Source organism: Podarcis liolepis (assembly GCF_965112155.1).
Source record: "Podarcis liolepis genome assembly, chromosome: 9".
Classification (NCBI taxonomy): domain Eukaryota; kingdom Metazoa; phylum Chordata; class Lepidosauria; order Squamata; family Lacertidae; genus Podarcis; species Podarcis liolepis.
Window position 1 is genome coordinate 35571617 of NC_139564.1, and position 17665 is coordinate 35589281.

Below are 17665 nucleotides of genomic sequence, written 5' to 3' on the forward strand. Positions count from 1 at the left end.
TTATATTAAAAGTTTTATTCAGGAGGCAATATACACTTAGCAAATATTTTGTAAACGGGTTATGCCATTCTGGCTTGAAACATGAAACTATAAAAATGTGAAAAATTCTCTTGTACACCATTGTACTTGAATAGAGTTAACATTTTTTGCATTTAAATGTAAAGCATGCTATTATGACAATGCAGTTCTCTGTAAAACAAAAACAGCAGCAACTGCTAACACAAACTAACATGTGACGCACAAACTGTAGGTTGACATTGCAGTAAAGGAAAAAAAAGGTTGATATAAAAAAAGAGCCAAAACAGTTCTTGCATTCAGCTCAGCAAAGAGTTGGCAGTCATCTCTTCTTTCAAGGCATCCAAGTGGATGTTGCATCTACTGTTCATGCCTTTTATCTAAAGTGTAATTTGTGCTAAAGCTGGAAAATCCCATTTACATGAGGTTTAAAAAGGGTAATATTTTGAAGCCGAATCATTTCCAAATATTTATTATCTAAACAACGTCAAATAATATTTACAATAAATTAGACATATCACCATTTTTTATTCTATGAAGTAAAGGAAACAGGTAACTTCACAAGTCGGAGCGTTTCTTCAGAATAAAGGAAAAGTCTGACAAGATTAAGATGGTCTGGAGAATGGAAACAGAGGAGTCTAAGCTGAGTTCAGTCTTTTGGTTTAAGACTCAACAACTTGCATGCTGTTAGGCAAGTGAAAACTGCATGCCCATGTTCTGTAACCTGGACCTGTCAATACTAGGTGGAAACAAGTTAGTCCTTTCGTACTCTTCTTTTACGCACTAATTTTGCCGGCCCATCACCAGATCCTGTGCTTTCATCTGCTTCTTTCATCTGCAGGGGGTGGGGATGGGGAGAGAGATGCAATCATCTTTCCAAAATATGATACAGTTCATATTCTCTACCCAAACAATGTCTAAACTGTTGAATCCACTGGAGTTAAGCACAATTAAGCTGACTGATTTCAGTGGCTTAAGGGAACTTAATTTTGCTCAGATTCAGGCCCATGCTTGCTTCTCAAAGTACTCAGTTTTTAGCTTTTATGTTTGTTCTTTCTTCACATAATAAAATGGGAATACGAACACTTGAGTTTATGGATGCAGTTTCTCTTACAACTTAACACCTATATTCCTAAGCGTCAGTTTCTTGAAATAAACCAGATTGGGGGAGGGGGGAGTTGAAGCTTGCCTCCCAAATGTATCTGCATGAAAACCTTTCCAAATTGATTTATCTTCTGAGGAACTCCTACATGACTATCCTAGAATGCTTGCACACAAATGCCTTGTGAGGCTAGCTATGGATGCTGGAGATCATGTTTGAAGCCACTGCCCTCAACCCAATTTCTGACCTGATAGAATATGCCATATAGAGATGGTAACCTCCAAATAAGATCAATAGCAAACTGCTTGTATTAAAAATAATAATAATCAAAATTACGAGACTATGACAATTACACAAATACCCAGCAAAACAATTTAGGATGCCTTAAATATATGGGAAAATATTTGAATTTCAGCACTGAAGTGACAATTAAGATCTCACAAGCCAGAACAATTCTATATTCCACTGTATTATTGTTTTATGTTTATTTCAACAATTTATATACTGCTTAACACAGTTTTAAAAACCCAATTAAATTATCAATGAAATCAGAAAAGTCTAATTTAAATGCCTGCTTAAATAAATTCAAAGTATTCACCTAGTGCCTGAAGTTCAACAGGGAAGGGGCTTGTGATGTCAGTTGGGAAGGAGTTCCACAAGATTGAAAATAAAATGCCCTGTATTAATACCATGGGGGAAAGTTGCCATTATACCCCACGTTTTGACACAGCTGCAACATGGAATAATCTTTGTATATTATCTCATTCTTGGAAAGCTCACCTCATCTTCTTCAGAGCCAGATTTATTAGATTTATTAACTTCTTCCTCCTGACTTCCTTCACCACCTTCATTTTCTTCCTCATAATCTTCTTCATCTTCACCACCTTCATATTCTAAGACACAAGTTGGTTATTCAGTTTAGCTCTCTAAAGGCTAAAATACAGCAATGGCACAGAAGAGCATACTGGTTGGATAAACCCTTAACAATAAGAAGAAACCACAGGGCCTGTGTTGGTGAAACATGTCAACAATGGAGCTGCACAGCGCTGCAAATTGTGTATCCATAATGGGCAAGTTATTGGAATAGATCAATGTGAATTCTTAACAAGCACCTAAGTATCTCTCTCATTTTCATGAAGACGTAGGAAAAATGTTGAGTTTAAATTACAATACATTTTCAAATTAAGAATGTTATTGGGTAACATTCTGAATTAACAAAATAATAACAGTAACATTCAGAAAAGCAAACAAACACCTTTCCAGCAACATCCAATGGTAGTAGCATATATTCAGAGCACACCCATAACCACTGAAATAGACATTGATTCCAATGGGTCTACTCTGAGTATGACTGAGGTCAGCTGTCACCCTTTAGTAAATAGGGATAAATCTTTATATTTTTGTGGGTTGAAAATACTCCAGTTCTCTCGAGTTGTTCTTGCTGAAATGTGTTACTATTTCTATCCACCACCATTTCCACCTATAGCAAGTACAGTGGTGCCTCGCAAGACGAAAAGAATCCGTTCTGTGAGTCTCTTCGTCTAGCGGTTTTTTCGTCTTGCAAAGCAAGCCCATTGACGGATTAGCGGATTAGCGCTATTAGCGGCTTTTAGCGGCTTATCAGCTTAGCAGATAAGCGGCTTAGCGGCTTAGAAAAAGGGGGGGAGGAAAAAAAACCCTGCGGGAACTCGCAAGACATTTTCGTCTTGCGAAGCAAGCCCATAGGAGATTTGTTTTGCGAAGCACCTCCAAAACGGAAAACTCTTTCGTCTAGCGAGTTTTCCGTCTTGCGAGGCATTCATCTTGCGGGGCACCACTGTAGAAAAAATGTTTTTAATCATAATTTAATGTAGTGAAAGAAAAAGAGTATCTCCAAAATATGTAGAAGTTCAACATCTCAGTTTCTTTATACAAGATGCTAGAAATTCCAGCATAAAACTTACAAAGTGATCCAATCATTAAAAGGGAGACAGAAGACAGACCAAATAATTTGTATTCTCCTCCAAGAATTCCACTCCCATGTTCCCAATACCATGCTCGGTGCATTCACAATTCCATACATGGGATTGCAAAGAGGTCACAGGAAAGCAAACAAAGAATATTTGAGGTTCTGCTTCAGCAGCAGGGTTTCGTTTGCTTGGAACCAGGGGTAGGTACCTGTGATTCACTGCAAAGCCCTCAGTGGAAAAACGCCATTAGTGTCTTAGATGTTGAGAAATATTTAGTCACTAAGATGAAAATCAACATTTATTTGAGGATTCTAAAGTAGGTTGTATTAGGCATTTCTCAAAATGGGAAGCAAGGGTATAAATGTAACAAAGACAAAAAGAAGAGATTGTATCAGCCCCAGCCAGCATGGCCAATATTCAGGGATGATGGGAACAGCAGTCCAGCAACACCTGTCTGACTGGCAATTCCCTACCCCAATGTAGTTGTTGACATATGCTTTAGCTGACCAATTTAAATATTGGTATGACAAATTGCTATTAAGAGAGCAAGCTATCATTCTGCAATTTATAAGCAAAGAATTAAAAAATTTTAAAAAATCAAGCAAAGAGCTAAAATACTCCCAAATATGAAAATAAATTGTGTCATATGATTAGGGAGAAAAAACACAGAATATTCAATTCCAAGAGTCTGGAATGCAGGAAAGAACTAACTAAGAAAGCAGTTAGCTACAAGACACAACTACACAATTTTGATTTTGCTGAAAGAAAAATACACTTATCTTGAGTGCTGTAAAGTATAAGCAGCAATTTCAGGCAGCAAAACAAAGTGCTATGAAATGCATTGTTGCTTTTTTTTTTTATTTAGCTACCATTTTTCAGCATTGATTACTACAGTTTTTTAAATAGGTATGGCTAAAATCCCTTACCGTCTTCACCACCATTTTCATTTGGTTTGTCTAGGTCTTCATCTTTCCTTTGTACCTCTTGTTCTAGTCCTCCTTTTGTAAGTGGCTTGGCTATATCAGTTTTTTTGTAGTCCATATCTTCATCTATTTTCTAAAATAGAAGGACAATCATGCAAAAAAAGCTGATAGCCCCCCTTTTTTTAACACCCACCCACCACTGAGGCAAGTCTGCCAACTTCATCTTCCCTCTCACCCCAATGGATTTTTTGAATGAAAAAATATTTTGATAGAAAGCACATTAAGCATCATGCAAAAAAAAAGAGGATATCAGATTAGTTTCTCCTGTACCTTGGATGGCCAGCAGAATAGTACACCCAATCCTATAGGTAGTGCTAATGTCAAGATGTAAATAACCCAAAGCCATGGACGTTCTTCCGCAGCAGTCACCAGCTGACTAAACATACCAGGCTGGATGGAAGAAAAGAAAACACACATTATAGAGCTTGCCAAGGCTTGCCATAAGATATTTTTCCGAAACAGCATGAAGGAAACAGCGACAAAGGAAGGAAACTAACAGGTGAGGGGACATAGAGAAAAGAAGCTGTTCAGGGCCCTGGAGATCTGCAAACAGCCCTGAGTAACTACACTGCACTAAGAGCCTTAGCTGGAAGTAGCCAAACTGAATGTCATGTGACTACCGTAAAACATACCCACAAACACAGTCAAGGGAGCTAACAGAGGGAACACCACATAAGGCAGATAATGGAGCATGTGAGCAGGTTTCTAGCATGGGCATCTTCACAGTTCTATCATGTACTTTTATTAAGTTATTGGGGGTTTTACATTTTTCATACAAACAGTAAATTAAACCACAAAATATCCACAACCATTAAGTGTTAAGCTATGACATTATGACTCAACCTTTGAAAATTATTGTTTTAGGGCTTCCTTTTCTATATTTGACCCTGCCAAAATCCGCTATTATGGTTGAAAAGACCCCTTTAAAGTTCTGGCTGGAAATAGAAATAATGACTGACTGCAAAATTACTTTAGTTTAACTCGGGGGGGGGGGGTATTGATACAGTGGTACCTTGGGTTAAGAACTTAATTCGTTCTGGAGGTCCGTTCTTAATCTGAAACTGTCCTTAACCTGAAGCACCACTTTAGCTAATGGGACCTCCCGCTGCCGCCACGCCGCCACCACACGATTTCTGCTCTTATCCTGAAGCAAAGTTCTTAACCCGAGGTACTATTTCTGGGTTAGCGGAGTCTGTAACCTGAAGCATCTGTAACCTGAAGCATCTGTAACCCGAGGTATCACTGTATTGTTCTAAAAATGTGGCCTATCACAAACATCATAGTATTTTACCATAAGATAAAAAAGAAAAAAAATTCCAAATGCCCATATTGTCAGCGATGGGGAACCCATGACTCTCCAGATTTTGGGACTGCAACTCCCATCATTCCTGACCACTGCCCATTCTTGTTGGAGTTGATGGGGAAAGAGTCCAACAACATTGGGGGGGGGACATAGTTCTCTCTTGCCTGAAATCACAGTTGCAAGTTTGCGTTATGAGTGTCAGCTCCTGTGTCAACATAAAATCAACTTGGAAAAGAATGAAGGTAACATTTACATCCAGGGTCCAATGGTTCCCTGCAGTCCTTTGTAGGTTATATTTTGTACCAAAGGAAAAACAGAAGTGGTATAACCACACAATATGCTCTTGGAAGTGATACAATGACATGGATTGATGATACAATGACATGGAATGAAACAACATGGTAGTGTTTTTCCTACTCTATTTGGGTAAGTTCCTGGGGACAGAATGGACACCAGTTAGTTTGGGAATTTCATTTGCCTTTACTTTCAATAGGAGTGAATTGGACGATTAATATTTTAAGTTAAATATAATTTAATGAATTGAGAAGGAGGTAAAGAGATGAAACACCCTGGGACAACTGAACCCATAACCGTTAATAATTTCATTGCATATGAGGTCATTCTGGTTTGTAAAAAATATTTACAAGTATTTCAAACACCTCCAGGTTCACAACAATCCTAATATAGGAAGGTTAAGACAAAAAGCTTTTTTTGCAACATTGTGTATTTGGGCACAACAAAATATAGTAAATTCTTACTTCATTAGCACTTGCAACCAATTTTTTAAAGCCCCATCCATCTGCTGCCCATCGATCAGCAACTTCCTTTTCTGAGCAGATGATGAAGTTATCAAAGTAAATATCAGATGTCATAGACCAAAGCTCTAAGCCAACAGCACCAACAGCAGTCATTTGAAAAGGATGAGAATCTTCAAAATAATCAGGATTGGGGATTTTTTGTGGACTCCAGATTCCCTGTAAGAGATAAAATAAAAACATACCACATTAAAATAGACATTTAGTATTAAACAGGCCAGCAAGGCAGGTTGATTCAGTTCTGAAAAATAATTGAATTTTCTTAAATATACCACATCTGTTAAAAACAGGTAACACAGTTAAAAGATTGTGGTCTTCAAAGTGCATAGGCACTTCCACAACACACTTGCTTCCACTGCCATTGGTTATTCGAGTCACTGACTTTAGTTTACAGTTTAAGAAAGGAAAGTATTTCCAGCATCTCTTAAAAAAACAACCCTGTTAAGTCTGATTAATGGATAGAGAAAAAACTAAACTAAACCCTATTTATACTTATCCAGCAAAAATCAGTAAGATGAAAAGAACAAAGTATTTTATTAACACACATGTCATTCTGAAGTATCTGGAACTACCTAATAAGTATTACCTGATAATTAGGATTCTCTATCATAGGTGGTTTCCATTTTCCTTTATAATTTGGATTGCTCATCATGGGGCGTACCCATACTCCACAGCCTGGTGCAGTCTCACACTTTGGATTAGGAATCTGTGGAGCTTCCCATTCACCATCCATCTCTTCATCCCTGTACAAATGATCAACACGTCTGTTCAAACTCCTCCTGTAAATTAGTGTATTTTATTCCTATCACCAAACTACTTCTAGTAGCTTAGAAGAAAAAGCATCTCCTAGATTTCAATGTAACAAACATTCTTTGAAAAATGTGGCTACAGAATAGCAAAACAATCCCTTATATTTTCAGATAGCTTGAAATGTGGTTCCAAGTACAGTGCCAAAGAAAATGCGCTCCTTTCTTGTGGATCTACATCTTGCACCAGTCTAGGTCCTGAAAATCAAATGTTATTTCCTAACTGTCAAAAGCTTCAGCTTTTAAGGCACTCATCAACACATTTATTAACCTCCACAAATACATATGGAGGGTAGGACCCAAACCAATGGATTAAAGTTACAAGAAAAGAAATTAAACATCAGGATGAAAGTTCTGATGGTAAGAGTTGTTCAACAGTGGAAGCAGGTGAAATCTATACCTAGTCCCAGATTACCTGTCTAAGAAAAAACTGTGGTCCATGTGAAAATAAGTGACAGTAAGAGCTGTTTGTGAGTGGAACAGATTCCCATGAGAGGTGAAGGTTTTTAAGAAGAGGTTGGATGGCCATCTGTCACAGATGTTTTAGTTGAGATTCCTGCATTGCAGGGGGTGGACTAGATCACCCTCAGGGTCCCTTCCAACTCTACAATTCTATGGCTTCTGAACACTCAAACCAGATGTTGCAAACATACTTTTGAGATCCGGGCCTTGAAGTTGCAGACTAGAATTAGCCTCTAATTAGCACACAATCTAGTGAAATAGCACATACTGGTTAGGTTAGGGACAACTGTTTGATGTATCAATATTAACATTTTAACACATTCAGTGTTTAAAAAATTCTATCCCACCTTTGTTTAGTCTTCAAGTCAGCTTACATATTATTATTTAATTTTGAAAATATAAAAACAGTGCAAAGATAGAAAACTACTTCATAAACCAAAGCACAGGAGAACAAAACAGCTAATCAAGTCGTGAATAAGAATATCTAGACCTATCAGTCTAATTTGCTACAGAAATCAGAGCCTGTCTAAAGTTTTGCCACAAGCAGAGAAAGCTTACCAATCTTCTGGTTTTTCTGCATTAGGATCTGGAATGTATTCTGGTTCATCATCAAGCCAACCTTCAGGTTTAACAGCATCATGATCTTCTATTTTGGGAGGCTCATCTTCATTCCTTTAAAGTACAGACCAACTTTACCAGGAGATGGACAAAATACAGTATGATAGATAAAGCCTAGTAAAGTTCTTCCCAATCATGAACTAAAGGGTGCATTATTTCAGAGACAAAACCTGTCTATGTTTTTGAAAACTTCAAAATAAAAACGTAGTTAGGTGCAACGTGACAAAACTAATTCAAATTTACAATACAGAAATATTTTGGAGGTTTCCCTTCTACTTTATGAATGATTCCCCATCAGAATTAGTATTTCAGCTACCAACTTAGCAACTCAAAGATCAATTACATAAAGTCAAAATCAAACCCAACAAAATTTGCATACCATGTACTTGGTAATAGGAGGGAAAGGGCAAGAGAACAGTGTAGGTTTTCTTTACCAGTCATCTGGCTTGACAGCCTCAGGATCAGGAATTTTAGCTCTCTCATCCCAGTCCTCAGGCTTCTTATCATTGGGATCTTCTATTTCTTTTGGGGGATTCACAGGTGGAACCATATCCTCCAGGAGACTTCCCTTGCCAACCACTGCCTGGTCAATTAGCACTTCAAAAGTGTCATCAGGTTTCAGCACTAAAATATAATAAAATACACATATAAAGGTAACATCTGGAGAGCTACATGTTTCTCATCTGTGCACTGCCAGAACCTCTCATAAATAAACTTCATTTTAAAAGGAATTTCAGACACTCTAAACTAAACCGTCCTCGTATTTGAAGTGAACAACATAGAGAGTTCTTCTGATGTTTTAATATAGGATATAGCTAAAAGTTTTTCCCAAAAGTAGAAGTGAGACTGACTGGAATAGAAGAACTAGAGAAAATGGGGTGGCTGTGTGAAGGTAAGCAGTAGGCAGGATTCAATATGCCATGCCTAGATGCCCCTTTTGCTCTTTATATTGGGAATAGGGGGATGGCACATATGGAGTCTCAAAAAAAATGCACCATGCCAGCCACCTACACGGATCAATTTCTACAGGGCAGTTCTGCATGGAGCAGCACCGTTTGCTGGAGGGCACAGCTTTTATAACACATGCACAGGAACTAATGTTACAAAAAGTCACCATACCACAGTTATGCCATTGACAGCTTGAACGTACATGCAAGTAGCTGAACTGGTTTTGCCTATTTAACAAGCAGTAATTCTGGCAACTTGTCGAGAGTAAAATTCTGGCTAATTAGCAGCCTTAACTACCACTCGGATTACTGTTCATATGCATTTGCTTCATGCTCCTTTTCCAAACCCTATGGAAGTACAAACTAGTTACAGGACATGGCCATGTGGCTTAATTGTGGGAGAGGGCAAAAGCCTTCTGTAGGAGTGGGTAAGAAGTTGATTCATTCTAAATGAAAATGAATGTGCTGGACCCTAGAACATGCAGGACTTCCTTTGTGGTTGATACCTTGATGCAAGTTTAGAATTAAAATAAAAAATATGAAGGCTGCCACTTAAATAAGAGCATTATTGGTTGTATGTGGATCTCATTTACAAGTCTGTAATAGGCACTTAATTGATAAGATATGACAGTTCAACTGATTAATTTCCTATCCATATTTAAAAATAATTTTTACATGGTTAGAGTAAGTTATCAATTCTGCTTTAATAGCAGAATAAACCTCACTGCTTTCATGACTAAACAAAACTACTGTTAGTATAATAGTTTTAGAAATATCTTCCAATTTCAGCAGTTAGGAATGATGCAAAGAAGTTATAGAAGTTCCCTGATTTGAACTGCTATAAGACCAGTTCCATTTATTATCCAAATCTGCCCCAGTATGCCATGTGACACCCCCTACTTACACCATATGGGGTTCCCAGAAAGGACAGCTTAAAAGCATCTTTAAAATATGGATATACATAACTGGCTTTGTAAAATGTTTTCAGTTCTTATTTTTCTAAACAACTTAAAAATTTAAGAATACCAAGAGTATATAGATGAGTCTTCCTGTCAGTGAAGATCTTTTTCAAGTCTACATCAGGGCGTTTAGCATGTTTTTCTTCATAGTCTCCAGTTTTAGGATGTTTATGTCTGAAGATAAAATGTAGTTTGTAATCTTCACCACATTTATCTGGCCCAAACATAATTGTGTAAGATGTTCTATCATGGAAGTATTCCTGTAGGATGAAAATGAACACTGTTCTTAGTTTATATAGCAAAAAAGTTTAGCACTCCATTACTTTGGCACTTGGCATGCAGTTAGGTTATTTCCTACTTTGCCATAAATTACTACATATGACATGGAAGAAATATTGCTCTCAGTTATAAACCATGCCTTAGTTCCCTCACAGAACAATATGGAAAAGTATGCCCAACCAACCAACCAACCAACCAACCAACCAACCAATATTCAGGATTAGATCAAAAGCACTAAACTGGATTTAGACTATCCAGCATAAAGACAAGCCTTGTATCTCTAAGGTCCTTCTGCAGTTTTCATGTGAAGTTTGGTATTTTATTCTCCCTCTAAGTTACAGTCTCTGACAGCAGAGGGAAATAAATAGATGTTTAAATAGCTAATATGTTACACACCTATATGTGTAAATGAGCTCCAAAGCCATTTTAAAGTAGAGAGACACATGATTTTGAAAACAGGGTGGAGAAGGGAAGATGTCATGTTCCTTAATTTTGAGCAGGAGAAGATTTAAGCACTCTTCCACCTCTACTATTTTACTCTAAGGTACACTTCTCCCAAAGCTGCTTCCAATTTAAAATAATGGGATTGAGGCTCAGTTTGTGTACAGTGCATTAGCCTCTGAACTATATCTGTTATGTACGTGGAAATAACTTTTCATACCAGAGGTTATTCTGCTTTAATTCTCAGAATTTCATCTTCAGACCTCAGTCCGTTTTCTAGACCTGAATGGTTCCCAGAGACAGGCTGCCATTAATGACAGTGGTCATGCAGTGAGGACAAGATGAAAACACTCCAGAGGGGGCAGGGGAGATTTGTTTTACTTACTTATTAAACTAGTAAACAGCCTCCTCTAATTTGACTGATAGTATGCCTCAACATCCACTGGAACTTCCAAATATAATTAACACTGCAACCTTAGGTAGCACATTAAAATAATGTCACCTTATTGAAACACCACTACAATATTTATTATTAGATAGTCATGGAGATGTTGCTTCAATACTTGGGGCACAATCAGGCAGACCTTTTTCCATTCCATTCGCTACATAGGAGTTTCCTACTGCCATCCTCATCCCTTCATCAGCAGCCCTATTGCAAGCAAGGAATTTTGCTTGCAGAACCGCTCTGACATACATAAGGGAATAACTGGGTCTGCTCCTAAAGCTTTAGAACTAGCCACCCAAGCAGCATGAACTCTAATCATTCTGGAACCGCAAGTCCAATTTTTTTCTTGTTCACCAAGGAAAGATTTGAATAACCCAAATCTTCACTAGGCTTGAACAATTATAAATAAGACAAAACATAAGCTGTGGTTTTTTCATTTAAAAAAGTTTTTATTAAAGACTTTCTTGTGTTACAAAAACAAGAAGGAAATGTTAATATATGAGTGGTTTTTTGAAAAAGAATACGTTGCTGCATTTTCAGTCACTAAACAAATTATTTTCTCTCTCTACTAATGCTGTTCTAGACTAAGATAAGTAGTGGTGGTTAGTGTATGACTGGAGAGATCCAAGTTCAAAACCACACTTAGGGCTCATCTACACTTCTGCTTGTCTTGCCACTTTTCCCCAGGAAAATATTTTTTGGCAGATTGACATTGTTGTCTCTCAGCCTATCCTAGCTCACACAGTTGTTGCAAGGGAAAAAAAATGAGGGCAGTAGAACCAAGTAAGCTGTCTTGAGCTCCTTGGGGGAAAGGCAGTTTAAATGCAGTAAAGTAGCCCAACATGTACCTTATTGTCTTTTTTGGTGACAGACAAGAACCTACTTGTTTTTCCAGGCTTTTAAGAAACAAGTTTAGATGATCTTGCTGCTTTTGTGACAGTGGTATTTTAAGTTTGCTAAGCGTTCTTTTATATATACAATGGTACCTCAGGTTACAAACTTAATTCGTTCTGGAGGTCCGTCCTTAACCCAAAACTGTTCTTAACCTGAGGCACGCTTTTGCTAATGGGGTATCCCGCTGCCACTGAATGGCATGATTTCTGTTCTCATCCTGAGGCAAAGTTCTCAACCCGAAGTACTACTTCCAGGTTAGCGGAGTTTGTAACCTGAAGCATTTGTAACATGAGGTACCACTGTATTTCAATTTCAGGCCTCATCCACACTTCCTTTTGTGCTATGCTTTCTAGGCACAGGTCTGGGATTTCTAGGTCCATCTCTGAGTGGTTTTTTGTTTTGGTCCCACTGCTTTCATGGGAAAACCTGCTGTTTACTGCTGAATCAGAACAAACAGCAACCCAGAGAAATCCCAACTGCCATTTGTTTCAATTCAGTGGTAAACAGTGAGTTTTCCTGGTGAAGTCCATGTGACAAAATAATCCCCATGGACATGGACCTAGAAATCCTGGACCTGTGCCCAGAAAATGCAGCACAAAAGACGTGTGGATGAGCCCATAGTCCACATTGTAATTTGTTCTAGGAATAGGGTTGTTGAGCAATATAAAAATACTGATACATAGTCAATATTCCAACAAAAGAAATTTATGAAGACCCATCAATATTAATTCGCTGAGTGCACATATATGTGTGAACTACTGAATACAGTGCTATCTCCGGTTACGAACTTAATTGGTTCCAGAGGTCCGTTCATAACTGGGAACCACTCATAACACTTTTGCTAATGGCGCCTCCTGCTGCGTGTGCGCCGCCGGAGCATGACTTCCGCTCGCATACTGGGGCAAACTTCACAACAAGGAGACCTACTTCCGGGTTAGCGCAGCGCGTAACCCGAAGCATTTGCAAGGGGGACGGTACGTAACACGAGGTACCACTGTATTAGGCACATCACTTACAAAGATTAAAATATACCTAACCTATTATTTATGAGCTGGGTATCTTATACCTTAGGAAATCATAGACATACAATTGTATAGTTGGAAGGGACCCCGAGGGTCATCTATGTCCAACTCCCTGCAATGCAGGAATCTCAACTAGATCATACATGAGATGGCCATCCAACTGCTGCTTAAAATCTCCAAGGAAGGAGAGTCCAACACTTCTTGTGAGAGTTTTCTCCACTGCTGAACAGTCACTTGCTGCCTTGCTGTCAGGTTTTTTTTACATGAACATAACTTTTTTCTCAGACAGATAATCTGGGACTAGGTACAGGTGTCACCTGTTTCCTTATAAATATTGGGACATATCCAAGCAACAGCTGGTATAAGAACCCAAAGATTTAGGCACTCTCCTTCCCAACACTGAAACATGTCTGATCATACCTCTCTCTCCCAATTACTACATACCAGATTCAAGTCATCACTTTTGGAAAGAAGTTTAACATATGCACCACCACAATCAATGCCATCTTGAAAATTCACTTCATACCTGCACAACAGAAACACAAGAATAGTCTTCTGGAGACAAGTACTAATTAAAAGTTCACTTAGCTACTAGCTTTCAGATACTTCAGCCACTGTGTGCAAAATTCTTAGTTGCTCCTCCCCAGTTGTTCCTATGGCTGAGTAATTTTAGTTTTGAAAATTTGAGAAACAATTGCTATTATGCTTAAATACTAGGAACTGGGAACCCATGGACTTCCAGATGTTGTTGGATTACAACTCTTATCGTCCCCAACCACTGACCATGCTGGCTGGGTTTGATAGGAGTTGGAAAGGCAACCTCTGGAGGGGCACAGATTTCCCATTCCCTTTTTCTACAAATCAGAATCCTGATTTTTTTTTAAAAAAAATCACTTTGCAAACCATGAAAGTATGGATATACTTACTGAATAATCAGTGGTTTACTATCAAAAATAAATGGCTGTGTTAGCATAGCCGATATCGCATGATGCTTTGCTACTGATTTCAGCACCAGTCCTCTGTCACCAGGCACTGTATTTTCCTTTAAAGGTTCTATTTCCCATCTTCCTAAAAGAAATACAGCAAGAGAAGTACAAACAAAACCACAATTATGGTGTGGTACAAGGTATTCCTATGAATTTAGTCCAACTCATTCTTACTAGATATATTTAGTGCTCTGTAGCGTGGATTATTAGAAAAACATAGGCCTGGGATTAACTGTCCACAAACTGCACTGGAATATCTGAGGGAACAGTTCAATGAAAGAGCACATGCTTTGCATATGAGATACTAGGTTCATCCCCTGGCACCTCCAAGTAGGGCTCGAAAAGACTCTTGTCTTAAACTCTTAGCATAGATAATACTGAGCTAGTTGGACCAATGATCTGATTCAATATAAGGTGATTCCTATATTTCTTTCCATTACACAGTCAACCACCATTACTATCCCTTCCCTACATCATTATCTATCATTAAAAGCTCTTACTAAAAGGAAATAAATATACAGTTTGGAACTATGATAGTAACTCAAACCATGGCAACTGATTCACCATGATGAATGCTCCATATTTTTTGATTGCTCAAAGTCATTAAAAGAAGAAGAGGAAATGAGGATTATGGTTATTTTAGGAATTCCTAATCCTTTCTTCCACTTGCTAGCATCTAGACACACAGTTTTGACAGCCTTCATGCTACTAACCGATTACTTTTCAAAGGATGGCATGCATATTTTTTCTGTAGCATCATTCTTGTGTAGTCTTGCAAAACATTTATTAAGCTACCAGTAGAAAAACTATCTACTTTTTTGTTTTCAATCTAAGCCCTTGTCTGTCATATGAGCTATGTTAATATTGAGGTAAGATTAATGTACACCTAAAATGTCACTATGTGTTCTATGTTCTAATGCTTAGATCAGGAGTGAGGAACTTGTGGCCCTCTAAATACTGTTGGACTACAACACCCACAATCCCCCATCACAGACTATACTGACTGGAGTCTGACAACATCTGAAGGGCCCTAGGTTTCCCATCTCTAGCTTACAGCAATGGGAAAAAAATGTTTGTGCTTCTGGTCAAAAGTGTCATCTAAAAATATATAGATGCTAATTGCTACATGAAATGAGTTATAGTGAAAAGCATCTGTGCACTTTTTCAGTCTGCTAGTTTGAAATATTAAATGGAAAAGATAATATATTTACTAAAAATAGAAAACTGTGAAAGCAGAAATGAGAAAATTGAAGAGAATTTATACCAGTCACTCAAGTATCAAAACAGAAAGCTTTAGTCTTACCATCGTATTTAGCAGTATCTTCATCTGTATCCTCTTTTTTGGTTTGCGACAGAACCCACCTGTTAAGACAGAAGTATGACCAGATCATACCAAGTTTCTGTAGTGCAAAGGGTTTGCTTAATTGTTAATTAATTTAATGTTTCAGTTAAATATTATGCCAATTTTGAGTAAGGGTGTTACTGGGATTTTGAGTAGAGCTGACACTTGATAAAAGAAATTTTAGGCCTGGTTTACAAATTCAGCAAAACCTCAGCGCCTAGGACTTGCCGATCGTATGGTCGGCGGTTCGAATCCCCGCGGCGGGGTGTGCTCCCGCTGCTCGGTCCCAGCGCCTGCCAACCTAGCAGTTCGAAAGCACCCCCGGGTGCAAGTAGATAAATAGGGACTGCTTACTAGCAGGAAGGTAAACGGCATTTCCGTGTGCGGCTCTGGCTCGCCAGAGTAGCTTCGTCACACTGGCCACGTGACCCAGAAGTGTCTGCAGACAGCACTGGCTCCCGGCCTATAGAGTGAGATGAGCGCACAACCCTAGAGTCTGTCAAGACTGGCCCGTACGGGCAGGGGTACCTTTACCTTTACCTTTTTACAAATTCAGCAGAATAAGGTGATAGGATCCTAAGGCAATAAAAGCTTTGTATCAGACTGCAGTTGGGGAAGGATTCCATTTCTGAATGCTCCTTCATGCAAAAGATTGCTTGCAAGTAAGAAAACTAGCATGTCAGAGAGGGACGAACCTCCCTCTAGCAGCCATTCTATCTGGTTGGAGCAGAGAGATGAGAAAGCAGGGCCCATTCAACTGGCACAGCTGAGAGACCAGCTTGGCTTCTCGTCTCCCTCAACTATTTCCATTCAAGCTAGTCATTATAGTAACTATGCAACCTCAAGAACTGAATTTCTAGTTTTCTTCTTAACTCCCATATTTTATGTCACTTCTTTTAGATTTAAGACTGCTAGGGGAAGGACAGTCTCATTTTGCGCAAAGATAGAATGCATCTAAGAAGGCTCCCTCTTTCCACTTATTTTTAAATGTTTGGATTAAAATAGTTAATTTTTAAAATCCAATTTGGGACACTTTTTTATTAGATTGCAAATGGATTTACCAATTTAATAAATTTATCTACTAATACTGCAATCCTAATTTACTCTTTGAAAAGTTTTGTCTTTAAGTAAAAGTATTTACTAAAATTGAACATTTATTTCTCTTTTCAGGAAGTAATAACATTTAACAGTTTAAATCAAATATGACATACTATACTAAGTATGTTTATCATATTTCTATAAGTAGTATTTAGCATCACCTCCCAACAGATTAAAACACCAGCCCAAATAATGAAATCTGAATAGGTATTCCTACGTGCAACCAATTACAACAAGCTAAGCTTTCCAGCTTTTGTCTTTAATTAATCATATTGCATGGACTTAATGCTTCCTTTGAAATATTCTTACCCAGACTTGTATTCAACCTACCAAACATTTATAATGACCGCTCCCCACTTCAAATGGGGGGCGCTTTTTGCATGGTCGCGCGCAGCCCCCTGGCCCTACAGACTGACTTCGCCTCCCCAAGCTGGATACCTGGATGTTCCTGCCTAACCACATATATTTAACCAATCCCAGCTGGGGAGGTGTTGCCAGGGGAGTTGACCAGGCACACACAACAGAGGGTGGAACTTACCTGGGAGTCCTCAGTCAGCTCCAGATATGCAACCAATTACAACAAGCTAAGCTTTCCAGCTTTTGTCTTTAATTAATCATACTGCATGGACTTAATGCTTCCTTTGAAATATTCTTACCCAGACAGCACTGCATCATCAAAAGTTTCAGTAAAATACACTTCTCCAGTAGGCTCTGGCGTCTTGTATTCAACCTACCAAATATTTATAAAAATACATTCAAAATCTAAATAGTCACATTCAAGTAAAATGCACTGAGTTTTAAATCAATTAAATATTTTTATATTTATTGCATTAATTGAAAATAACTAATCCATGTGTTATAGATTGAGTTTTTATAATCAGCCAAACCCATAAGCTGCACAAAACAAACAAGACGGTTTTGAGTGTCCAAGAGTTGTTAAATTCTGATCTGCAGAAGCAGAACTTCTGATGTACAATAGCTTGTAGAATTAAGTCTTTCAAAAGCAGGTGTGTGCTAATAATACGTCAATCTGAAAAATTATTCTGCAAATTTGCACCCAAAAGTTACTACCTAATAAACTGTTTTACTCACCTATATTTAGCTTGTAAAATGGGCTTAAAAATAAAGGTAAAGGACCCCTGACAGTTAAGTCCAGTCGCGAATGACTCTGGGGTTGCGGGGCTCATCTTGCTTTACTG

The 17665-nt window shown here is 38.2% G+C and overlaps 1 protein-coding gene across 2 annotated transcripts in view; it reads right to left on the reverse strand.

Moving 5' to 3' along the window:
- The window catches only part of CLGN (calmegin), a 24314-nt gene continuing 6649 nt past the window's right edge, over window positions 1-17665 (reverse strand). For both annotated transcript variants that reach the window (XM_083520026.1, XM_083520025.1), the window contains 13 exons: window positions 17123-17196; window positions 15330-15388; window positions 13967-14108; window positions 13485-13566; window positions 10027-10219; window positions 8488-8677; window positions 7994-8107; window positions 6754-6910; window positions 6111-6326; window positions 4320-4439; window positions 3993-4122; window positions 1898-2010; window positions 1-850 (listed from right to left, as the gene is read on the reverse strand). In XM_083520026.1, the coding sequence (XP_083376152.1) occupies window positions 770-850; window positions 1898-2010; window positions 3993-4122; window positions 4320-4439; window positions 6111-6326; window positions 6754-6910; window positions 7994-8107; window positions 8488-8677; window positions 10027-10219; window positions 13485-13566; window positions 13967-14108; window positions 15330-15388; window positions 17123-17196 (1671 nt within the window). In that variant the 3' untranslated portion in view covers window positions 1-769. The remainder of the gene's footprint in view (window positions 851-1897; window positions 2011-3992; window positions 4123-4319; window positions 4440-6110; window positions 6327-6753; window positions 6911-7993; window positions 8108-8487; window positions 8678-10026; window positions 10220-13484; window positions 13567-13966; window positions 14109-15329; window positions 15389-17122; window positions 17197-17665) is intronic.